Here is a 27708-nt window from a genome sequence, read left to right as displayed (position 1 = left end):
TTCTGTTAAAACAGAAAATATGAACATCTGTCCGGAAGATCATGAAGAAAATAAAACCCTCAAAACATAGAGAAAATGGGGCTATTAAACACCTACGCATGAAACCTAAGACTCAATTCCCTAGTTTGAAAGCATGATGCCTAGTAAAAAACACAACAGAATTTGTTGGAGCGAAAGTGCTTCCCAAGTTGGAGGGAAGTGCAAGCACTTGAGAAGGTGCAGCAGAGCAAAACAGGGACTTAGGAAAAAGAAAAGAGTAGAGATGAAAACATCAGGGATTTATAGAAGGATGTAGAAAAAGTGCAAATTTTCTTTATCAGAAAAAGGGAAATACAACTTTCATCCATTTGAAGCAAAACATGGAAGTTGAACACTTGATCTGTAAATGGTTGATTAAAAAACTAAGACCATAAGAGTAACCTGAGGATAACTCTTGTTAGCATGTATTTATATTATTGGAATCAGTTAAAACTTATTTCCTGATTGTTTATGAAGTAAACTTAACATTTAAATATGTTCCGTAGGAACAATATATATAAATAAGAACATACTCGAATTTTAGTCTAATGACTTGATTTTTTTTTTCTTTATTTAATTCATTCATAATATACTGTACCTATAAAGGTAAAGCTACCTTAAACTTAATCTAAAAAATCCCTGGAGAAAGTTTGTGGGCCTATGATGTTACTAGGATCGGTAGTGGATCCATGATTTCATCCACTGAGTAGAGTTATGTGATGGAAAATATAAGATACACACTGAACACATCTTTCTCTCATAAAAGCCTGACAGAGTCCCCAGACGACTAGAGTAAAATGTTGCATAGCAACTACAATCCCATTCATAGCAGAAAGGTTAACACAACTATAAAATGATCAATGGCAACCTGTTAAAATGCTAATGTAACCTAAAAAAAAAAACAACCCAAACAATTTGGAAACAATCAAATTTTCTAAAAAGAATAAGGGAATATAAATGTATGTTCATATTACAATCTGTAACTCATCATTTGGTTTATAATCACAATTTTTAAACCTCCCTGTTTACTCAAAAACACTGTTTTCCAATTGTATGTTAGACTTGGCATGTTTTTACTCAGTGATTGGTAAGCCCAAATCATCACCAGGTAGGTCAGTTGGCTTCAGTAGTTAAGCAACTGCCTTGTTTGGGAAGCAGAGCTAAAATTAGAAGCTGACTATCTTGACTACAGATGTGTTTCAGTCTTCTCAGGTTCCAGAAGAAAAATCTGATTTTAATATAAAGTTATACTTCTGCTGTCATAAGAAGCCTTTGAGGGTAGGCACACACACAACTTTAAGACACTGATTTACTTAGAAAGCTGCTGAGAAACACAGAATATAATACCTTGTGCTTAATATAACTATCAATAGGACTTTTCACAATATAGTTTGTCTTGCATAAAGAGTTCACAGCATAAAATCCAAGTGATATACTTAGAAAATGGCAGAATGATGCGACTCAGCAACTACACAGGTTTTAAAACAAAACAAAACAAAACAAAAAAAAACCAAAAAACCAACGCACCAAAAAACTGTCTACGTTAATTGCAGATAGTAGCTGAGTAATAGCTAAATTCTTTTACCTAGATTAAAAAAACAACAAACCTCAGTGCCTAGAGCTGATTAACGGATACAAGAGATTTTTGAATTCTTGCTTCCAGCAAAGCCAATTTTTTATTTCTGTTACCTCAGTTCTTTTGACATTGAACAGTTACATATTTGATCAGGAATCTTTACATCCCTATCTTATTCTGAAGGTTTTTTTTCCCCGTCATGATCTTAAGTTGTTCCTGAATATAAATATTCAGCATTCCTTTGATTTCAGCAGTGCACAACTATTAGATATATTTTCCTTTAAGATTATACTTCTGGTGACAGCCTCAAGCAGAGACTAGCTCACAATATGCTGGTATTCGTTTGGTACTATTGTCTTTGCAACTTCCAATTTAGTGAAAACAGATGAAAAAATCAAATCTGTAAATATAGGCAGCTCCTCAACAAAAAGATCACGAGATACCTGCCAACCTTCCCTTGTGCCCCTCTAGAAGACATGGTATAAAATCTGAAGAACATAGAAGAATGGCAGAAAAGAAAAAAAAAAATCCCTAACTTTGACCCCCAATCCTGGGAGGATTCAGATATAAATCCAAGCCAAATTGAAGTATGCAACTCATATGATAGTTTGGAAACAAAGTCAAAGACTGGGGTTTTGAATGTTAGTAAATACCAAGGTGTTTGCTGAATACAATGCATGTGTGCCTGAACACTCTCCCACTTACAGACTAAACTCACACACCCCTTTTTCAAAAAGGCTCCTGATATATTTTTATAGGCAATAATTAGATTTCCTCACCTCCTTTCCTCTGCCTTTCAGGGTTAAAACAACTTTGTTCCTAAAGTTTCCTCTCTTGATTCAGGTTTTCTAATACCATGATTATCCCAGAAGCCTCTTCACCTGCTTCTGTTTTAAAACCTTTCTGCATAGTATTTCAGGTGATGACTCACCAGCCCTTTTAATGTTTGCATTACTACTTCTACAGTTCTACTGGAAATACATTATCTGATTATCTTATGATAAAATATCCTTTTTTCTTAACCAAAGCTCTTATTACAGTATCAAGATGCATGATCTTGTACTTCATACTACGATTTTAGTTTCTTTTACCCTGCTTCCTCATGATCATTCAGTGATAACAACCCAATCCTCCTCTCAGCTGGCAAAGCTGTGTAACCCTTTGTCAGATAGGCTTATTGGTTCGATACCACAATTTTTTTTTTTTGCCATATTCCTTTTAGACAGTACTTTATGTTTCTTCCACTTTTTATTCTAATGAATATCTCCCATTTTACATAATATCAAATGCTTTCCTGAAGTCAACATAGATTTCCTGTGTCAAAAAAAAAAAAGAAATTAATATTCAAAGCTAGCAGATTAGTCTACTACAATAAATTAATTTTCATTTTATGCTACTCTCATTAACCTCCACATTTGATTATTTTTTCCTCTATAAACTTTCATATCATTAAGGTCAGATAAAGAGATGTGTCACTGCCCAAATCATTCTTTTCTCCTCAGTTTCTTAAATATTCTGTAGTCACACAACATTACTATAGCCGCAGGAAAACTTGGTAAAAAATGTATTTACTAAACTTTTAGTTCCATATCTCAGTTATCTCAGAATGCAGAAATGGAAACTGGTATTTACAATATGAGAATACAGTACTCTGATTTTTTCTTTCAACAAACTTCTATGGAGACATTTTGCTTCCCTCTTCCCCATCCCCAGATCATTATTCTTGCTTAAAATTAAAGCAATATTTCATCTAGTTTTGAGACTACACCTGTTTTATCTTAAATCCTGGAAATAATTCTCCAAAGCAAAGCAATACTACTTGTGTGCTCTCTCATTTATATTGCTGTAAACCCTCTGCTACTTTTTGCAACAGATATTTCAGAAATCCTACGTGCTGCCCAACCTGTATGACAATTTTCTTGGATGGTCGCAATCTCCATATCAAGAGAATCTTCCTCTTGCCTACAGATATTTCGCTTCCCTTGTGCTATTCTGGCCCCTATATTCTGAGGGGAGAGAGAGACAGTGACAAGCTGATCTCTAGCCTGATGCAGAAAACTATACCATATTATATTAAAAAAAAAAAATTCTGAAAATATACTATTGCTTTTGCTATTTGAACTTCATACTGGATTGATGGACAGAGTTTACTGAATAATTCTCTAAAATTGCCAACGTATTATTGATGCAGCATTTAAAAGTAAAGTTAAATGACCAAATATAGCCTAAACCCCTCCCAAACAAACCAACCAAAAAACCCTCTGTTATTGTTAGCTGGTTTAGAGCACTAACAAAGAAATATTCCAGAGGCAAAATATTAGAAGATTTCTGTAAACAGCAGCAAAAGCCTGAAATATCTATTAACAGTGGAATAAGATCTAAATGGATATACTCACTCAGTGTCACAGAAGACTGAAAATGCAATATTTATGTTTTATTTCCCCCAAGATGACGTTTTCTCTTGTCTTCTACAGCCATTTTCTGGCTATTTTGCCTTGTGGGTTTTTTTTTGGGGGGGGGTGTTTAACAGGCATATACAATACACTTGTTCAAATCCTTTTTTCCCCAAAGCTCTGAAAATGCCATTGCCTCTTGAGCCCTTGGAATCTCCCTTCTGTAGCCAAAGCAGACTACAGCTGCACACATGAAAGAAGCAGCACTCTAAGCAGGATTTAATTAATTTTCTCCTATTTTGAATTCAAATATGAGCACACTAAGGTAGTGTAATTGGTAAACAATGCATAAGCACTTTTGTACCCAGTTCCCTAGTAATAATAGTACTATCATCAGTAGGAACAGGCCTCAGAGCTTATACTAACTGTGCCCTATACTACCTACACAAGAGCCCTGGCCTGCTAGGCTTGTTATAAACTTCTTTTGAGAACCTCCTGGGTGAAATGCAGCCTGACATTACATGTCTCTTTTTATGATGTACAGAACTTCAAAATACGGGCAAATGTTGAAAACAGAAACCCCCGAATGACAAACAATTCACTGATGGTCAGTTATTCATCATCGGATTGCTATTGCAAGAAAGAAGCAGCTGCTAAGGCAAGGAGAAAAAATGGCCAAGCAACAGGATATGACAGCTGCCACAGCACGGGGAAGTAACGTCCCCCAGTGTTGCACAGTACACGGTGATATGGTGCAGTGGTGGACTAAAAGCTACCAAGAGACAAAATCATAAAAGAAGAAATCAAATTTGGAGGAGGGAAGAGAAAGAAGACTCTCGCATCAGTTATGGCTCCCCTCACTGAAGAGCTCTTGAGCCTCATCACCTTGACCCTTGGGGACCCAGACCATGAAGTGCTGCACTGACTGCAGTGTGTTATATATTCACAGCTAATTTAGGATATGATTGTTAATAACGAACTGCTTTGAATACGCAGTGATAGTGATTAATAATGATTAAGACTGAACCATTAGCATGAAATGTTAATGAATATCAGTCTAGTAAAGTTTAAAATAAAAGTTTAAAACCTGCCAGATTTATCAGTCTTCTAAAGCAATCCCATCACTGCAATCTCTAACTCCCTGAGACAGATATATAGGTAGCAAGATACAGAAGCCCACGCATACATATATATGCACTTGCAACACTTTCCTACTTATTAAAATTAAGCTTTCTCACCTTCAAGGGTCTATACATCTGCACGATGTATTCAGGAAGAAAATTAATTCTATCCCAGCCAAAACCAGGACACCATGATACTTAACTGTTGGATCACTGGAAGATGATAGAGAAAGAAAGCTACTTTCATGGACTACTGGCATACTTCAATACCATATTAGAAATTGAAGCACTGTTTTGGTAAAAATGTGCAAATACTCAAACTCTTGCTTAATACTTGATTTGCTAATTCACGCTTGTAAGAGATGCATATATTTCTACGCCCTAAAGGAAATAGAATATTTCACTTAGATTTCAGTAGTTCATTGCATAATTGTATCTTAAAATTACTCACCAGATAACAGTATTGTGCACAGCTTAAACCCACAAACATTAAAAGAAATAAGAAATTATTTGCAACAAATACATAACACTATTGCATATGTTCCATCAGCTTTTAAACCCAAAATTTTTATATTGTTAAATGCACTCAGACCAAGAAGAAAAAAAAAATCATAAGAAGGTGTGTTTGATTACTTATTTTCAACCAGGCTCAACTCATTATAAAATGGTTCAGACAGGAATATGGCAAGTCTGTAGCGTGCTGATTTATATGTGTCCCAATAAAGTAAGAGTTGTTGATCCTTTACAGGTATAGATACGGGTGCAAAAAACATCAATAAACACAAAACTGTAGAAATATTTAAAGGTGTACTTAAACCACACCACCATGAATTTCTTCTTGCAAATATTTAATGCCCCCAGTATGATATCTTAAATGCTGGAGTAGCACATTTTTATGCCTTAAATAGTACATTTCTGGTAAATAGAGATATATATTTTTAGCTTAAGATTTTCAAGATTAAAAAACAAGTTCTCTTCAAATAATTTCAAAAAACAGTAGCCACAAAATAACATGCTTTTTCAGTCTTGTATAAAAATCTCTTTCGCACAATTTAGAACTTGAAATAGTCTTCTAATCTAAGTACTGCATTCAGGGACAAATATTTACTTCATAACTTCCTCTACTGCTTAGTGCTCTATAATATTTTAAAATTAATTGCTAAAAATGTTACATGTTTTCTCAGTCTTGACAACAAAAAGCAAGAAAAAAAGATGTCTTTTAAAATTTTTTTGTCCTTTTTAAACAATGGTATCTCAAAACCCTGTTTCCATATGGAATTCTTTGTCTCTCATTACTTTGTTACACTTCAGTATTTATTTTAAGGCTAATACCATTACTTTACAGTTAATAGAAGTCTTGTTTGAAAGCCAAATCAACCCAAAACTTCTAGGACATTTCTACTCCTAGTAACAGTAAATCTTTACTGAAGTAACAGTAAATCTTTAGAAATCAAAAGATTTCTAAAGCAAGTTCCTTTGCAAAATGAAGTATTGCATTCTTGTTTATACAGTTATTTCACTAATTCTCATTTTGTCCAACTTTGATAGCAATTTTCCATGGGGCATAAAATCAAATTTTTTACTACAATAAAATTCCTGAAATTAAGTCCACATTTTATTCACTTGATATAAGGAATGCTTAGTTTGTTTAGCTGCCTCTAGACTATCTTACAAGAGTATTCAATAGCTCTTATAAACCATACATTGGCTTCTTTCAATATAAACTAAGGCATAAGATATGTTTCATACCTCCGTTGGGTCCTGTCTTGATATGCAACCAACAGGATCACAGACCAAGAAACTAGAAGTTCTCATAGGTGCAGTAATAGGGTGATTTTTACTCAGAGGATAAACCCTGTGTTTTCACTGTAAGGTTAATTCCTGAAATTTTGTGACTATTACCACTGGATTTTGAGTTACAGCCCTGCGTGTACCAGAAAGTTGCAACATAAGCCATTTGTCACATTATTCTCTGCCATTCATGGAAATCTCTGGATAGCTACTTTCAACTTTCAATTGTATTTCATAAACCTACATATAAAAAAAAAACTAACAAAAACACAGACGAGTTGTATATCATAAGTGAAGCTACCTACCTAATAGCTGAATTAATTAAATTAACATATGAGAAGAACTCTTTTTACTCTCTTTCTGAAGAGCCACCAAAAAGGAAAATTCAGGTAACAGATACAGAATAAAAAAATTGACCTCTAAAAATGGACCTCTGGTTGGTAGCAAGTCTCTTGGTTATTCTTCATAGCCATCATTCTTGAAAACTATCATATAAGGGAGAGAAACATCCCACACATAACATAAAAAAAATTGGAAAATGAACTTTGCATATAAAAAAAAGGAATTCTCAAAAAAGAGACATAATTAAGATAAAATCATTACCATGTTAATTACAAACATTTTTCAAAGTAAATCTCTGAACGGGCTACCATTCCACACTATGAGTCTCCTATAAGAACTTAGAAACTTGTGTAATCTGCAAGACAGTGGAACCATCTATTGATTTTGGTACTGATTGAATATAATACAGTATGGATTAACTCATGAAGTTAGTAATGTTTTCTGAAAGCCCAAAAAAACCCACCCAAACAAACATAACAATCCTGACTACCTGAAAACACACCCTGTGAATCTGCGACCTAAGACAAAACAAAAGCCCAAGAAATGCATAGCAGGAAGTATATTATTTAATAGCACTGAGAAATTTGCCATAGACTTTTAGAAAATCTGTAATAGGAAAAAAACCCTTTCCTTTTGACTTATAGATCGTTTATAGCATATATATTAATATTGTTCTCTCATGCTGCCCTAATGTTTTTAAGTGTTGTAGGTGGGGACGTTCTGTTTTTTAATGAATATGGATTAAACTTCATATTTATAATTTGGTTTCTAGATTTAAAAAAAAAAAGTGAAATTAATTATCTATGAAAAAAACTGAATAAAGTTTAAAAAGTGAGAAAATGTATAAGTTACTTGTAAAGCGACAATTATTTAATGACTTTTAGAGGAAAGAAAACCTGCAGTTTTATATCGTTATTACAATATGAAAGGAAGACTCTATACACTGTTACCTGTAAGGTCTGTGTAAATTCGAGTCAATCAAATAGAACAGCAGCCTGGATAAATGCAGTATGAATCTTTATAATACCACAAAATAAGAAATTAGTAAAGCGTACTAAATTACCAAAATATTTCTTGTCTAGAATACTAATAGAAAAGCAGGAAAGTCATTATGTTTAAAAGAAGAGACAGCTTTAATTATATGAATCTTCAGGAACTGTCATATCAGTAAGCTCATTAGCTGCAATGAAAGTTCCTCCTGCTGATCTAAGAGTACTTAAAAACCAGGATTTGTTATACTTCAAAGCAAAAAGGTATCTTTAATTCATGTACTTTAACAGTGAATTAAACCTACTTCTCGTATTACAAAAGTAGAAACTAAAACTTTAGCACATAATAGAAAAAAAAACAAATTAAATACCCTGAAGTAAACTACAATTGCTTAGGTCACATATCCCTTGCTGCTTGCCTGTCAAAGTTATATTTAAAAAAATTAAAATTTATTTTTCTAATGCAGTAATCAATTTACATATTGTGAATGTTTTATCATTTATAAAGTACCATAAAATACATGTTAGCTTCACAACTAACAGACCTTGTCACTGCTCTTAAAGTCTTGCAAGTTATGTTAACATCTTACTGTACGACAGTTACTGGACAATATTTAATGAAATGAAAGGAGCAAGAATGTTTCTTCTAAAAAGGATAAAAAGAGAATGAGTTGCTAAACATTGCAATGTTCTAGTGTTCACCATTTTGAATAAGAAATAACTGGAAAGAGAAGTTTTAAGAATGAGCAAGCACAAAATAAAAAAGATATAAGATATGCTACAAATGGGCTGGCTGATACAAGGACAGTCATGTCAAGGAATTATTCTAAAAACCATCTTTTAAGTAACTCATTTTAAGAAACTTGTAGAAGACTCAACAATCACTTGATGGTGATCAAACCAAAACCAATAAATGCATAGTATAGTTCCATTTTTATACAGTGTGTTCAACTTAAAGTTTTCTATTAATATTGTTCAAATGGCATTTACACATCTTTCTGCTACATCAATTTTGATTTATAATTTAAAAGGCACTTGCAAATAATACCTTTATGTCACATATAAAATGTGAAATTATTGTATATGCAGAAATTAATATGCAGATCGGAAATAAGAACAGCCCAATTAAAAAAAACAGCTTGCAACAAAGAATATTCTTATCAAACTTCATTGATTTATTCTTGGGAATTACTTTTCAAAATTACTTCAGAGCACAAAGTTCAGTGAAACCATGAAAGGAATGGCATTCCTCTACAAGACCCTAACCTTTGCTAGGACAAAAGATAGAGAAAAGGATTTAGAAACAAATATTGGAACAAAATACAACCAATACGGTTCACAGAAAAATTGAACATTATATTAGTATTATACAAAACCAGAAAAGAATGATGTATCTCCTCACCCAACAACTTTGACCAAGGCAGCATATATGTAAACAGAACCTTCCTAGCAGATGACAGAAAAAAAACAAGGCTGACTTCCTTCCTTCTGTACTGCCAGCAGCCTGTAACCTTTAGATGTAACCTTTGAATCCAGTGGTTTTCCAAATTTACTGGAAGTCTGAACTGCCTCCAATAAATACAACCTAGGACAGATGATTCTTGTTAAGCACTAACTACAGTTTCTTGGAATGGAGGAGATGCCCTAAGCCCTCAATACCCAAATTCTGTTCTAACATAACCAGTATTTCTTCTGGAATAAGCATATTTGACTAGATAATCATCAAGATAAAAGATTTTTCATTACTTCCCCTCCATCACTCTCCCTAGCAGCTATAATGATGCCTTGTAATATCTGCTGTGTTTCCCAGCTCACTGTAGAAGCCTCAAGGCAAATCATTATTGGTCAACTTGTTAGTCTTCATCAGCATATCAATAAGTTACATCAGACCAGGTGAGTCTATTATGTTGGATATGGCTGATCACAACCACAGATTCACAGATTTTTTTGAACTGACTTTTTGGTAAACTCAAGCAAAAATAGCCACCTCGTTAAAAATTTACTGTGCAAAACTTGCTGCATATTAAATCAACTTGCTTCGTAAAAATATACTTCTGCAAAAGTACTAAAAGGTATTAAAAAACCCCATGAGCTGCAGTCTTTGGGATCTGCTTTGGATTTTCCAAAATTCCAGTGCAGGAGTCCTTCAAAACAAAATGGAATTTTGCAGGTAGGGAAACAAGAATAAACAAACACACTGATATGTTAATCTGTTCAAGACATCCTAAGCCTTTTTCTTTTTCATACAGTAAAACTGAAATGCAAAATAATTCTCATAATACACTGAAGTAAATTCAGTATATAAACTTGAAAACATGGTCATCGATTTCCATCCTACAACATACTGAGTGAGATAAAGATTCATCTAGTCAATAGCAGATACCTAAAAAAGAACAGAAAAGCTGGACTAACTGGTAATTTTACTGGCTACTCTTTGAATGGTCGGTGGTTTATATCTGAGAAGCCTTTCAGAAGACAATCAGCAGCTTCATAAAGATGACTGTCTACACCGAAATAATGGCTTCTAATAAGGAACATATTAGTTTTTCTGGCTGATATACAAAATTCAACCACAATGGACACAATAACATACTCGCAATGAAAAAGAAAAAAAAAAAAAAATCAGTGGCCAGTTAACACTGAGTTCTATGAAAATAATGCATAAAACACTGAATTTATATACAGCAGAAACTCCTTCTATTACCAGTACAAACAGTTAGATGAAGGGCTTAAAGCATTTGACAGCTATTTAAAAATACTTGAACTTCTAAGTGGTTATAATGCACCAACTAAAATTGGAAACTTTAAGAACCACGATAACAGAAAGCAAACTATGTGAGTGACCACTATCTCAAGTTCTCCATCAGGAGCAGGTTTTGCAGAGCTGTAGTTTGTGGCAGGGAGACTGAGTGAGGCATAAGAGTGACACTGTACAAAGCAATACAGATAAACAGTGATATTCTCCTAACTGACATAAACTGAAAAATGATTAACTGAGACAGTCCACCCAATCTTCTTTTCCTGCAAGAGTATGACAGTGCTGAGGTGGCATCAATTTCTAACTCCATGCTTAGTCAGTTTAAATTACTTAAGCTGTGATAAAATATGGAGATGGCACTCTTTATTAAGAAATCAACTGCAAAAAAATCTGCTGCTGCTTATATTGAGATTTACCATATTCTATGCTGCCTGATGAAGCAGTAACAAGAGGAATTTTTTCTTCCACACTTCCAATGCTACTGTTGCGTGAAAAACATACATGCAGGGAAGACAAAACTGTTCTGATTCATGTTTAGAAAACAAAATAATTAAGTGATGGTATGACAGCCTTTCTGCATTTCTGAATTAAAAGACACTGAGTGATTCTACTACACTTACATATAAAAGATTGAAAGTTGGAAATAGCTTAAGATCTCTTAATAGAAAAGAAATTTTAAAAGAAATCTATCTTGGACAATGATTCTATAAGATATGTTAGAAGAAATGTAATGGGAAATTCTGCAGTAAATATTAAAGGACCAAACAATAAATATCTTCAAGACCACTCACAGCAGCTCAAATTACTGATCCATGATATAGACTATTAATATCTATTTTGAAAATAATGTTAGTAAAAAAATAAACATCATCTCACATAAAAGACACTGCAATGCGATCAGAATCAAAACTTTTTGTTCATTATACAGACCTTTACTAGCTTTATCTAAATGCTGAAAATCCTCAACAAAATTCAGGACATCTTGATAGCTTTCTTCACACACTTCTACAAGAAAATGGAGCAATGTTGTTTTTTGATCTGCTGACTTCGTGTCTTTCAGCTAGAGAAAAAAAAAGAAATGTTAAAACACTGAGAATAAGATTACTTCTGACTATTTTGATAATTAATATATATTACTAATTGTGAAGCCAAAAAAGGCAAGAACAAACTCTTGAACTGGTACAGCTCTTTTAAAGAAAACCCTAAGTAACGGGCTGTTTTATGTCCCCCCTTTCTAAAAATCCCTAGAAAGATCACATTAAATATTTTTAAATTCTGTACAATATTTGAGTTCTAAACTCAAAAACAGTACACATTTCTCTTTTAAAAATGTAATTATTTAAGCAATATAGGAATATTTGCAAAACTGTGAATAGACTCATGAAAGTGTAAAAAAAAAAAAATTAAAATAAGAGCTAAATCAGCAAAATCTAACAATACGTGATGCACATATCCACTCCATGACATGATTTCCTTATGTGTGAAGCTAACTCTAGCCTAACAATATTTATGCAGTGGAAGCTACAACCTCAACCTCCACAAATTCTTGTTGTTATCAATTTTCAGTAGGGCAAACAAGAGTTCATAGGCTTCATTGTTTACAAACTTCGACCTCAAAAATTCTTAAGCACAAACTTTTCTTTCTGAACCCTTTATACATATAAAATTATTTTAAGCCCGGCCATTTTTAAACTTGCATATACTTGTGCAAAAACACTAACAATTGACAATTGGCGAACATTCAGTTATACGTTTCTGTTGTAGTCTCCCGTTTGAGCTAGTCTTTTAATTATTGGAGAGATTTTTAGAAATAGAAAATGACATATAATGTAATTTTAAAAAGACATCTCATATGAAAGTGTTTCTTCACTACTTAAAAACTACTTCTGCATAAAACATTTCATAGAAAAAGTATACATGTACATAGGCACATACAAAGTATGCACACATACTAAAGGGCTGCCACAGTTGCACACAGACTTGTACATATGAATATCGTGAGGAAAAGTTGTTAGCGCAGTATTACAACTACCACTAAACAAGTAGGAAACTCATGTTAGTTTGTTTCAACTTCAAAACTTCTTTAGTTTGGTTACATGAAAAATACAAGTGATCAGCAATGCTCAATGGCATAAGAGTAACTACAGCAACAAGGTAGAAAGAGGATTCTCCTTTCCAAAGAGGGTTCAAAACCAGGCACAGAGCTATATGGGGATTACTTCTGAATAAGGAACTGAGAGCAAGATCAATTCCAATTTAAATATACATACACTTTTTTTTTTTAATATATATTACCACAGTCTTCCCATGGTTGCAAATTGCTTATAAAGAGATTTTTTCATACTTCTTGTGCTTCCCAATATCATCAGAGATCACTTAAAGGGCATTTTATTGATCTGATTTAAAAACCAAATTAGAGTATATTGTTTGCTTTTCCCATACTGTATATAAATTAAAATGGAGGATTTTGGACGGTGGTTATCACTGAGGTTGATTTTTCATACTTCACTGTAAAAAGTCAGTGATTATTTTCAAAGATCAAAATTATATTATCTTAATAAATATTATGAGATATACTCTTCCATAATGTATATGTTCTCCTTCAGATGAGTGGATTAATAATAATGTGAGACATAATTTTCAAAATAAACAGAAAATGGAACACATATATATCAAACAAAAAAATATATTCTAGGGTCATTACTGTATGCAGTGTTATAAAATAAGTTCCTTCTACTGTACTGGGAATCTCAGTGAGAAATGTCTAAATAATTGAAACATCACACAAAATTTCTACAATGTGACACTGCTTAAAATACAGAAGTTAGTTTTAAAAATAAACCAGTGTTATAAACATGCATATAATTTTAATATATCAGTATTTAATAAATGATTATTAGCATACAATATCATATCTCTTTTCTGAGAATATGCACGCATGTTCTCTGATGCAGAAGAACTATTACAGTTCAATTCTACATGATGCTGGGAGAAGGCAAGATATGGAATTGTCTTCTGCAAAGTGGCTAATTCATATGGTTCATATAGTTCCTGGTTGGGCACCAATGAAGAAGAGCAGATAAACTGTATATTCTTCAAATATTACAGAAACCAACATCTTTGAAGGACAGAAGCCACTGCAAATTTCTTAAGTTCTCAGAACCCCTACTGAAAACTGCTGTGCAGACCACCAAACAGTCTTCAATTTGCAGCTTTCTAGTTTTGGGCCTTGAAGGAATATTTGTTTGGGTGTTTTTTTTCTGTTTTAGTACTAATATTTTTAATAGTTGAACCAGTTTATTATTCTCAGAACAGAGGAAATTAAGCATTAACCAAGACAGTACACATAGTTAAGAAAATTCCCAAAATTACACATACATAATTTTACCTCTGTGTTTCCAGACAAAGTGATCTGTCTGTGTAAGACACAATTTCATAACCAGTGAAGGCTTGGCACTCACGGACTTCCTAAATGACGCCACAATTGGATGAGGTGAATTAGGAATTGGTGACTAGCACCCTGATACACATTGGACTGTATAGTCCAGAGTTACCTTCAAAAACCCAGCTGTTCAATACTGAAGCAAGCAAGAAAAATTGTAATAGAAATCAGATCTCAATTCTCCATCAAATCTGCTGATATATTGGAATGTCACCACATACGAAGGAAAAAAACTGTGGCTGATGTGCTGAATACCTGGGTCTTTTTCAGTATTTGTCTGGGATGATATAAAAATATTACATTCTTAGGTGATACTGGTAGTATTAATTCACTACAAAGGTAGGATAGTAAATGCAAACTCCCAGTGATTCTCTCTCTGAAAATCTGTCAAACTTCAAAAGAACAAGTAGTCGACTGTAGGTTGCACTTGTCCTGGGATATCTAGTGGCAGAGATCTGAAATTTTACAGACAATCTCTAAGGTGGCCATAGTTGCTCTGCCTCCCAGCAAAATCTATAATAGCTGGTCTTTCTTTCCTAATCATAAAATGATTTAGCTTCGAAGGGACCTTTAAAGATCATCTAGTCCAACCCCCATGACATGGGCAGGGACATCAATACACTCCTATTCAACTACCATTAAGGTTGCATTATCTTCCCCTAGAAAAGTTTTTAAGCACCATGGGCTGGTATTTACAAACTAGCAATTTGAAGTGATGCCAAATCAAACATATAAGAAATCTTTGCCATTGGAACTTTGTTTTTCTACTTGCACATTTCTTACGTAAACGAAACATATTGAGTACTATGATATATGTTTATGCATAAATAAATGAAGTCCTGAAAGGAGTAAACCAGTATCACCATTTCTAATCATATAACATGAATCAACGTCAAAATTATACTGTACTAAGCATTTTGATAATAGGAAGCAAATTACTGGTTTTGGTCTTTATAGCTTTGTATCTACTTCACCTACAGATTATTGGTAGTGATCAGCATTTCTCTTGAGCAGAAGATTGCACTAGATGTCTACTGATTTCCCTTCCCACCTGAATTATTCCATGATTCTAAGAAACATGCACACGCTTCCCAACTAGTTAACTAAATACTCTATTCAAAGTATTATTTATTTTAGCTCTTAATTTGGCCTCATGGTGACTCTTTGAGAATTATTAGTATACCTGGATTTCAAAAGCTTTCCACAATCATCTTTACTATCAAGTTCTTAACTATCTTTGCAGTTAGAAAGCTTTCTTAACTTTTAAGCAAACTTCTTTTGTTACCAGCAAAGCCCATTATTCCATCTCCTACCTTAGCTACATAAAAAACAAATGTTCAAATGCCTTCTTTACCATAAATTAGTAACAAAAGACACTTATGTCCTCCTCATGTTCCTCTCTTTTCTTTTCTAAACTAACTACACCCAAATGCTTTTTCCTCAGTTTAGAAGTGTTACATGTCATTATCATCTGGATTCTCACCAGTCAGTCTATATATTTTCCGCAGTAATTCAGACAAGAGTTCACTTAAAACCTTATCAGCACCAAGTTAAGCAGCAGATAATTACCATCTTTATAATACATAGAAGGTCCACTGAAAGAGACATTTTTTCCTCTCCAACAGAATGTTGTAACCTCCTGTAAACCTAAATAACCTGTAAGCATGCAAATCTAAGTAACTATGAGATCCTAGATTATCAAATGCATTTAATGCCTGAGCACTGTAGAGTTAGCCAGGACTTAAAGCCTGAAAAAAACTTAAAGTTTTCTGGAATTCTGCCTAGCCATTCTCTCCTTACTTTCATTATCTGCACACATCAGTTCACTTTCCTACAAGTAGTACTTCATGGTAGTCTTCAAAATTTTCATCTTCTAGATCTTAAATTATTTCTCCAAGATAATTTTTGAATTTTGATCCTGTTCTGCAAAGTGTCTATAACAGTTACCTTCATATTGTTTTCATAAGTATATTTCTTTTATTGTTGCTTTGTGCATTAAAAATACAGACATAGGACAGATTCTTGTAAAATCATACCCAAGAAGTAAATGCACCCAATTGGAGAGAGAACCTTTAGTATCTTCCTTCTGAATATGTTTCTCAACAAACTGTACATTTAACTCAATAATTTCATCTATGCTGTATTTCTCTAGGTGGCTGATGCATGCTTAAATGTTTACTTTAGACTAAGGAAAGTATATAAATTATTCCCTATGAATATTTAAGTTATAGGTATCGCATCCAACACTCGAGAACCACAGTGAAAGAATTCTTCTGACACATGGCAGAGTAAGGGTGATTATTTTAAAGAATTTAAGAGTTAACGTATTGTATTTTCTCCATTGTGTAAAAAGATAAAGAAGCTGAGAGAACACAAAGAGTACATACAAATAATTCCTTTCTCATAAGGACTATTACATACATCTGCATTCTCTGCAGATTCTGCAGTGACCTCCCAAAGGGCATAGGAAAAAAAATAAAAACACTAAATAAGGGGAAGGCAATTAGGATTAGAATTTATTACAAATTAACACTCAGGAAATTATAGATGTCTTCGTGTATATATCTTAAACAAAAGTTGAAAGAGTGAAAATGTAGGGAAAATTAGAAGAAACAGGGAACTGATGAAACTGAGCAACAACAGAAGAGAATCAGAAAAGGAGAAAATTTATATAAAAGACAAAACGTAACTGTATTAAAACATTAAAATGTGACAGTCTTCGAAGTGCTCAGACGTGTAAGACTACAATGCTACTATGATCACAGTGATACAGTCCTTCCATAATCTTATTTAGTTTGGGGTTTTTTTATTATTCCCTCAATATGGAATCTTCTAAAAGTTTAAATGCAAGCCAGTCTCAAGATGACTGTACACAGATTAGCTGTATTTTTCAAACTATCAACTAATGCTAAGGATTGGGGGATGGGAAGAAAACAAAGACTTAACTACAGAAAAAAACATCAAAACAAGGTATTTAAGTCATATAATAAAAACAAATGAAAAAGTGAATGTAATACTCAACATGGACATTCACTCACTTTACATAGGGAGCTGAGATTATATCCAAAGGTTTGTGCATTCCGAGAACCTGCATTCATGTAGTTTCCCATTAACAATACTAGTTCCAGCAGCTTGCTAAAGCTTTTACTCTTCTTTATCTCTTCACAGGCAGCACTGACAGCCATGATGTCAGGTTTGATGTTGTTCACCTGCTCCTCAAACTGAAGCTTAAAAAGGATAGCACTGAGCCGTGGCCGCAGTCTCTTCACGTTGCTCATCTGATTGAAAAGAAAATAGGAGATTTCCTTTAAAATTCATGCTACACTTTGGCACTGTACAAATGCATACAATCTGTAATGATTTATTGGTGTGACAGGCTTGAAGAAGCAATATATCTGCTATAACTGATAGCAAATGAACGAATGAATGAGAGACACTTGGGTAAGCAACTGAAATCCCATCTTGTGGTTAATACGAACTGCCCCCATCCTTTCCCAATAACTAGTATGTGTAAGCAATAAAAGATAAAGTGTCATCATATATCACATCTGTCAACTCATATACCAAATCCTATAAAACTAATCCAAGTTTATGACCCAGTAGTTGCAAAGTAATAAAAGTAGTTCACAAATTTTGTATAACTCGGGAAGTACCAAAACAAGGCAAATCTTATTTTCTGGTGCAAATATTTAAAAGCTGATTTCAATAAGAGCTTACTATAAACTTGCAGGAAAACAACAGTTTTGAAAAATCTCAGCTATGAAACGCTTAATATAGCATATATTAATATATATACAAGTATTCATACCCCACTATACTACTGGACTTTATACAGTTAATTAGGTAAAGCAGAATGCTCCCAGGGAAACAGTAGCTTCTGTAGAGCATATGCAAAAGACTTGGCTTTTTCTATGGTTTACTGGTCACGGATTTTCAACAGAAGTTTCAGTCTTCCCATATAACTTAGGTCATTGAATTCCCACCCCAGAGATACTTTGCACATTATTTACTGTACCCAAACAACAAGCTCCAAATTTTATTGCTTCTTTAAATCAAGGAACATAGAATGCATTCAATAAATTAAATTCCTCCATCTCCCAAGTTTCCAATGTACTACTCATCCTTCCAACTTTATCACAGAAATCTTCAAACATTTTTTAAGTTTGGCATCACATACAATCCCAGAAGATTTCTGTATTCCATTCTTGCTCCTTTTCTCCCTACCAGGCATTATATGTTTCTTGCTTTTTCCTTCTTCCACAGGAGAAATCATGTTTTTTTCCTCCCTGCTCTGTGTTTCTGTTTGTACGTGAGAAACACTAGTCTCGAATTCTTCCATGAGCTTCTTCCCTCATTTTCCCCTATCCCTATTTTCTCACCAATTTGATGAATTCTGTAAGACCTTCTTCCCCATACTTGTATTTTTCTTTCTCAAGGCAAGGTTCAAGCCAATAATGCCTTGACAATACCTGAAATCCTAAACTAGATTTTGGTTTGGTTTGGTTTTTTAAATAAAACCTATCAGTACTTTTCAATGTAAGAAATAAAAAAAGCTATCAGTACTTCTCAACATAAGAAAAGGAGCAATAATATAGGCATTTCTCCTACAAAGTAATATGTTTCATATGATGTCCTTAAAAGTTTGCCTTTAAACTGGAAGTATCCCCTCCAAACTACAGTGATACCTAAGGTCTTACAGAATATTTCTCAACCCGTATCTAGTCTATCAATGTGAAAATAGCTCTGACAGTGCAACGTTCACAAGTCGTTTGGTGCTGATTATTTCGCAATAGACTCAGTGAAAAGGGTAATGGTGACACTCTTCATCCATTTCAGTGTAAAGTCAAACAAGGTATCTTAAACTGATACTGAAGGCTGTCTAATTCAAAGGGTTTGATATAGAAGCAGAAGAGGATGGAATTTACAGTCTATTTTATTAGTTTTACTGTGAGAGCAGTAGAAAATAAAATCAGGTAGAGTTAACATTTTATGCTACTAAGCCACTTCTGCAATGCCTGCCTGGCAGTGCAACCACCTGATGATGTCCCATTGAAATAAACATATCATTTGCATTTTAATTCAGATAAGAAATCTTGAGGTAAAATAAGCAATCCTTTCCAATAACCACACTTTGTTTTGCATCACAGAGCAAAGCACATGAACAGGATATCTTTCAGATGAAACTAGGCTGAAAATCAACTCTACTACTGAGCTTTAGTCCACAGACTGCCTTCAGCCTGGTCCTAAAGTAAAACACTAAAATGTATATAGTTTGAATGTTAGCTCAGTACCAACTGTAGGCAGATATTCTGTACTCATCATACACTAAATAGCATCCAATAGTGTGGTAAAATTCTTACTTAAGAACGGGTAAGCAAGGATAACGGGACTTGAATTTAAATAGGGCATTTCACAGTGAAATAGAAATGGAAATACTTAAAACCCACCTAAAATGAACGTAGTGCTCTTACAACTTTACACCTAATTTAGGAATAAATACCTAAAAGAATATTAAGGTACTGGACAGAGGCAAATGTCACAAAGTCATTCTCCCACATCTCCACCAGGAAGAATCAGTATTAACTCCTTTTCCTCAAACAAGTCACTTACTAGATTTATATGCGTACTACACGTATTGAGCATTTTGAGACGAATATTCTTAATTTTAAGTTTTGTTCTCTGTTCAGGAAAAATTTGAGACTAGACTAGAAAAACACAAAACTCCACTGAAGTTATCCAGATTTTTAATCTTTGTCCCTATTCAGGGTGCAATAGAGATGATCATTAATATCAAACCATGGGAACTAACAAAATAAAGTGTAAGTTGCATTGATTTTAAATGGTACCAAACTCAAGATACTACAGAACCAGCAGATGATGCATCATTTATTGACCCTTGGCTTCTCAGACAAGCAGATTCTGGAAACTGAAATAATCAGGTATTTTAGATCACAAAGATGTGTTAAACAAACATGAGCAAGCACATATGCATGAAAGATGCAAAGTTTTCATCAGAACCAGTTGAACTACAACAAATTAAGAAGTTCTGTACGTAAGTCTTAAGGATGGATGCAGAAATATGTAATCTAAAAAATCAGAAACAGAAGCACATGCCAGAAACGCAACTGAAATGCCATTGGGCTTTTATCTATTACTGTTTTTTAAACACTCTGAAATCCACAGTTCATGTACAATGCATGTTTTTGGTACTATTTGTTTACCTGTTTGCTAAGTCAATAACTGAGAAGGGAGGAGATGGAGAGTTCCCTTAGCAATACATGGCTTTCTTTGTGACATGTAGTCTACAAATATATTCAAACTGTAAAATCCATACACCTTATCACAAGAGATGCTAAGATTTAAGTGTTGCGATGTTGAGAGGTTTATGTTCATGCCCTATAATCTTTTATACTCAGCATATATAGTATTTTATATATTATATATAAATATATTTTTAAATATTATAATTTTTATATTTTGTAGTGAAATCCTGAAAACAAATCCAAATAACTAAAAAGGGAAGTTGGTAGAAAGCTAAAGAGTGAGTGGACTACACATGTCAGAGAACTCAGTGTATGGGTAACGAATTGTTCCATTTTTCAAATAATAGTCCACAAGAATATTCTCACTATGTGCAAGTCCAAATGGGAATTGACAACGGAGTTCAGCTATCCAGTAGTAACTCTCACAGCCCTTTATCCAACAGCAAAAAGAGTTTTTTCTCTCAAATACAGCATAAATCAGAAGGCACCTGCAAGAGTGTGCCATCTGGTAAACGTATACTTTCACTGTCTGCTTTGTTGATGTCAAGTAAAGGAACATGTCTCAGAAGTTACACTGACATTACATTTTGATCACTGAATGTGATTAATTCTTATCACAAGCTCATAGAGAAAAACACTGCAAGGGTTCCAGTTTCACAATATATCTTCCTTAAAGGATCAACAGACCTGAGGCTGCCAGACCACCTGAAAGTGTTCCCATCCAAAAAGTAAAATATCAGTTACAGCCAAGCCGACTAAAAGAGTAAACTGGAAGGGCATCCCCTGTGGAAAATGTATGGTTTTCATCACTGCAGCATCAGTGAACTCTACAGAGTGCATAGGTAAGGTAAAAAGTGTGAATTCCTAACACTTATCTTTAGGCTCAGGCACTTGAAAAGCAGAATAAAAACTTCAAGTAAGGAAGAACTGATACCTTAACAGACCTTTTATCACATTTAAAGAACAAAAAAGAACACTCTGCTCAATTTGAAATGGGCAGTCAACATGCCCAAATCTTAGTGAAGACCACTAGCATTCTGGAAAGACCAAACGTTTTTTTGGTGTATGGGAAGTCAATCCAAGATAAAGGAACGGTATTTTTGTTGAGATGTTTTTACGGCTATGTGGAAATAGTACATTTTCTTCACCTCTGGCACACTCTTTTTCCCAAATAAATGATAATAAAGTCAAGAACTGCCAATTCAAAATTAAAATTACTTATGAGAAATCAGAAAGTCTTTATACTTACAATGTGGATATGTGTGCATGCAAACAATTGAACTGATGAGTTTTCAGCCTTACTAGCACTGATAGAGGGCACCTCCTGCTACTCTATTTCTCTGTAACAGTATACAGTACTACTTTGAGTCTCCCAACATACAGACCATGAAGGTACAGACAGATGATCAAGGTCTGGATGGGAATGTCTGAAAACCATGACAGCAGGCTTAGTACTTTCCATCAGCTTGAACCACGGTAATAATTTCAACATAAAAGTGGAATTTGATGCTATGTAATTATTTAAGCAATACACAGTGGTAACAGACCACAATAGCAGCTAATTATGATATCTTTGATGTGACAGACATGACCTGTTTCAAAAAAGCTCAGATCTCTAGCACATTCATATTTAGTATAGTCTTCCCTACTGACCCAACAAGGTGTCCAAGTTAATTACCTAAGCAGGAAGGTATGTGTCTATGATGATGACTCTACTGGTAAGGAAAAAGCATTCCACTGCAGATCTTCTGTGGTGCTGTCAATAGAGAATTCAACAATGACTGTGGAATTTTTATCCATATGGTTATTTAGTGTATTTGGAACCACAGATAATCTGTGGCAAAAAAAGCCTGACATGAAGTATCACATAAGTGAATAAGTGAAAGACAGCTTGCATATCTTGGAGAAAGTTCCCCAGTTCTACAAAATGATCACAGGGAAAGTAAATCCTAAAGCACTTGGGTTCCATAGGAGCTCCACTGAGCAATAAAGTCTGAAGCTGGAACAGGTGAAATATCTACGTAGTAATTTCAAGCTCCAGGGATTTAAGAGGTACTGACTAGCCTCATGATTCTTTCAGCACAGCTGCCCTACATTAGCCAGTCATTTGGATGCCTCACTCAATTTAGGTGGCTAAATTCCAAGAAACTCTTGAAGTTGCTGAGAGTCAAAATGGCAAGATCATTTACTGATCATGGTCCTTGCTCAAAACAGAAGTGTTTTTCTTACAATGTTCAAATCACAACATGAACATTAGAGGATTGCTTACATTTTTAGTGAAGCAAAAGCATCAAATCAGATTCAGGACAGGCTCTTGAGACACTTAGAGGAATCACCAGTAATCTGGAGGCAAAAGATGAGGACCCTTCAAGACAACCAACCTTATTGATCTGAAGTTGTAGAGATATCTGCCGAGAAGAAAACTGAAAGAGAAAGCCTATGTGTGTGCTAGAAGAAACAACAACCAACCATTTCCAGCCATCTGAATAAACATCAGACAACAAGATGACATTTTTTTTAACCTATTCTTTGGATTAGCTACCCAAAATAGTTTTACCGGAACTGAACAGGGATAAGAATGAGACCTGCTGGTACTGAATCTTTTACAGGAACATTCATCTATGTTCAGCATCACAATTTTTCAGTGATACAGAGGAAGTAACATGATCCAATCCAATCCAATGACAATTGCAAACACTCAGATCAGTGCAGATCATGAAGGCCACTTTCAGAAGATACTTCTGGAGCCTTATTCTCCACCCTATCCAGGTTCAAGGTTTGAAAGACACCAACATTACAGGAGTTAAGGATGTTCTCCCTCTAAATAACATAAGTAACTTGACTGCAATTTGTTATAAAGATTTTTTAACTGTCACAGATGGCATACGATATAAAGTTAACCTTTGGCAACACTCCTGGAAAGGCTGGAATTACTGATGGAGAAGACTGAGCAGCAGATACACCTTACTTCTAGAAGACAACAGAAGAAGGTAAGGCTTACAGACAGAAATTAACACAATCAAAATATCTCACAGCACAGACGCACTTCACCACTTCAGGATTTTAAACACACTGAAATGTCCCTAGGTATGGCTGTGCCCAAGCATCGAGTATTAGGAAAGGCAGAATACACCTCTGCAGATACAGGGATAGTATGATATTTTCCAGTCAACAGTGAAAAACATTAATACATTCTGAGTTATCCTCAATGAGGACATATAGGTGAAACCATCAACTGAATATGGAATTGATCATTTTAAGTGTCTGCTGAATTATTTAAGACAAACTAGCCTACATCAGGCCTCACTCTAATCTTCAATTTACTCTAGTGAAATCTTTTCCTTTGGTACGAACTCATTAAAAACACATCCATCAACGAACAAGCTGTGAAGCCACGTGAGGATTGCTTGCCAAATTCTATTTGGGTTAGCTATCAGTGTATTTCACAAAGTCTGGGCATTAATTATTTCTGAAACAATATTTCATAATTCCCTCAATTTTATCTTTGAGTAAATTAAAGTGATCAAGGAAAAATCTGTTCCTTTTTATTCACTCCCAGACAATATGGGAACATATTTCCAAATATCTCAAGTTTTAAGAAAAGAAATAAAGCAGGAGCTATCACACATGGCTCTTAAGACACTATACTCAGATGTGAGACTGCTAGTACAGTTGCCTACACCGGAGGTCAAATGTCCACTAATAGCATCCTGTGCTGGTTTTGTCTGTGACAGAGTTAATTTTCTTCACAGTACCTAGTATGGGGCTGTGGTTTGGATTTGTGCTGAAAACAGTGTTGATAACACAGGGATGTTTTTGTTATTGCTGAGCAGTGCTTACACAGAGTCAAGGCTTTTTCTGCTGCTCACACCACCCCTCCAGCGAGCAGGCTGGGGGTGCACAAGAAGTTGGGAGCTGGGACAGCTGACCCCAACTGACCAAAGGGATACCCCATACCATACGATGTCATGCTCAGCATATAAAGCTGGGGGAAGAAGGAAGAGGGGGACGTTCGGAGTGATGGCGTTTGTCTTCCCAAGTAACCGTCACACGTGATGGAGCCCTGCTTTCCTGGAGATGGCTGAACACCTGCCTGCCGATGGGGAGCAGTGAATTAATTCCTTGGTTTCCTTCGCTTGCATGCGCAGCTTTTGCTTTACCTATTAAACTGTCTTTATCTCAACCCCCGAGTTCTTCTCACTTTTACCCTTCTGATTCTCTCCCCCATCCCATTGTGGGTGAAGTGAGCAAGTGGCTGTTTGGGGCTTAGTTGCCAGCTGGGGTTAAACCACGACACATCCTAACAAGTATTAGCAACTTTTTACATCAAAAGTGCTTATAAAGAACATCAAAATTATGATTTTTTAAATGGAATTGCATTTCTGGATTTAAAACCATATTAATGAATTAAATATGTACAGGACTCTTTTATACCACTAAGGATTACAGGCACTGACAAGTCTATTTGCGTACTACTGGATTCAACTCCCTCCATGCAGCGTAACCAAAAAGAATAAAGGATTTCAGGACCTCATACAAAATGTAAAAGCTATGCAGATTCTCTGAATCATCACCTGCAACAAGCTATTTTAATCAACCATTATTTTGCTTCCTCTCAAATACAAATATATTGAAGAGTAAGAAAAAAAAAACAAATCCATCCAACATTTGCCTCAAATATTTTCAGCATAAAACAGCAATGCAGATAAATTCAGTAAATCTTTGTCATTCCAGAACCTCTTTTTCTGAATTTAAAATTATAGTTTGCGTGCACAAAACCTGAGGTAAGCGTAACTCAAAAAGTGGGATAGCATTCTGTGTTACCAACTCCTTAACATTAATCCTCTAATAAAATCCAGCTTACCAGTTTGAGCCAAATTTTCAAATGGCTTGCTTGGTAAAGGCAGAAATCAGATAATCACGTATGACCTAGGCTTTACCTGAGATTTGTGATATGATTTCCTAGGTGCAAAGTATTTATTTTCCTTAGAAAATAAAATGTATTTAAGTAGTGATATCATACTAATTGCAATGTTGGGACATTTTGGTCAGTGTATACACAGAATAAGCAGGGAAATATCCTTCACTCCATTCTGCTTTCCTATGAGAGAATCAACTATGTCACCCAAAAAGTTTATTAGCTTTGCCTGCTCAAAAAGATGTCCAATTACAGACTCCATAGTCTCCCTAGTCAGTCAATTCTACTGTTTTGTTATTCTCACTACTAAAAAAAAATTTTCCATTATCTAACTTGTATCTTTTTTTGTCAAAAATGTAAGCCTACTATGTACTGCCATACTAACATCAGTGTTCATGATAAATTATTCCCTTCCTTTTTCCAGTCTTCCTACACATATTTTGAGAGAACACCCTGCCTTGGTCTTAAGTTAAAGAACTTACAAACATTTCTTCATATCATATGTTTCTGTAGCTATCTTCATTAGCCATCACTGGAGTCTCTGTTTTGGTCCACCCATGATGTACTAAACACCTCCAAAGTGGACGTAATATTCTAGCTGAGGCTTCAGCAGTGGTGAATAGAGGAAAATTCACAAGTTTTACAGGCTATATTCGTACTTCTACATTTCAGTTTCATGTATGTTTACTGGCTGCAGAATGAGAACATGACTGATTCTTGTTTGACTTATGATCCATTACAATTCACATTCTTCATCAGAACTGCAACTGTTAACTATAGACTTTAACTCTACAATCACTGCCATTTAAATCCTGATTCACTGATGTTCCTAAAATATTTTTCATTGTCATTAAGTAACTTATACTTCTCAAAAACTCTTTAGTAAAAAGAAGTACCCAGCAAAAAGGAAATTATTCAAGGGTCAGTCACAACAGAGCAACGTAACAAGAGGATGGTTACTGTAATCTGGATTATGACACAAAGAAAGCATAGTGTATCCAACCACCACCCCAAAAAATATTGTTTGAAATGTAAATTATGTCAACATATCTGAAATACTTAGATGTATACTTATCATTCCCACATTCTTTTAGATACTACACAAATAAAAAGGAGGGTTGTCTGTCAACAAGTTCATTTTCAAGTACATGTTTTCTTGCTGAACAGATTTATAGAAGTGAGTAAAAAGAGTTTAATGTCTTTTTTTTCTCAGTGGCATTTCCTGTCTGCAGGATAGACATTCACGAAAGACCTTTTTACTCTGGCGACATCATTAGGCCAATATGATTTCTTCCTGCTGTATATAGTTCTTTTACAGAAATATTAAGGTTAGTACGAATAGAAATGTGTGTGTGCAAGCAGCAGAAGACACAGCAGCACAAGGGTCAACAGAGTGTTCTGAGGACACCATTCCCAGCAGGCTGCAGCATATCACATACATTATTCTTTTTCTTATTAGTCCAGCAGGAAACTAGAAGTATGTATTTCAAACATAGGTTCCAAACAAGGGAAAGAAAACAGTGAGCAGCAGCCTGGCCTAAGATTTACAGGAAACTGAAATTAGGAGATTCTGAGATAAAGACAACCTCATGGCAACTAATGACTCCTGGTCATATAAAAGATCTGTCTAAAAACTAGCTTGCTGTCACCAATCAAGAACCACAGAGACATAATATGGTGTTGAGAAAGTCCCTTGTCCTCTGTGCTGCACATCAGTAATCCTGGCCAGACTGCTTGGACACACACATCGTGGTGCTCAGAAGAATGTGGGTATGAAAGAATGAGTGAATTAAATCTATAAGAGGCTGAGCAGGTAAAAATCAATTTATATCAAGATTTTGTAACTAAAAATCACTTTTCCCTTTCCATAAGATCTCACACTGAGAGGTTTCTTTCTATGCTCATTTTTCCGTGCAAGCCTGAAACTTAAAAGCTTTAGGTTATTGTAAACTTCTCCTCTGTATTTATCCTTCAACTTAGAAGAAACTTCAGAAAGTTTACCTCAAACAGGCAAGCAATAAGATGCCCTTATCAGTTGCTTCATGACCCTTACAATTTTAATATCTCAGTAAAAAAACTCAAGAGTCAGATCTAATT

The 27708-nt window shown here is 34.6% G+C and overlaps 1 protein-coding gene across 1 annotated transcript in view; it reads right to left on the bottom strand.

The window, feature by feature from the left end:
* Positions 1 to 27708, bottom strand: part of DIAPH3 (diaphanous related formin 3) — a 247827-nt gene that overhangs the window by 93062 nt on the left and 127057 nt on the right. The window contains exons 21-22 of the mRNA XM_075139146.1: positions 17469 to 17708; positions 11919 to 12048 (exon numbers count right to left, since the gene is read on the bottom strand). Coding sequence (XP_074995247.1) covers positions 11919 to 12048; positions 17469 to 17708 — 370 coding nt within the window. The remainder of the gene's footprint in view (positions 1 to 11918; positions 12049 to 17468; positions 17709 to 27708) is intronic.

Source organism: Calonectris borealis, chromosome 1 (genome assembly GCF_964195595.1).
Source record: "Calonectris borealis chromosome 1, bCalBor7.hap1.2, whole genome shotgun sequence".
In the NCBI taxonomy this organism is placed as follows: domain Eukaryota; kingdom Metazoa; phylum Chordata; class Aves; order Procellariiformes; family Procellariidae; genus Calonectris; species Calonectris borealis.
The sequence above is the reverse complement of the archived record's forward strand: the minus strand, read 5'-3'. Positions and strand labels throughout refer to the sequence as shown.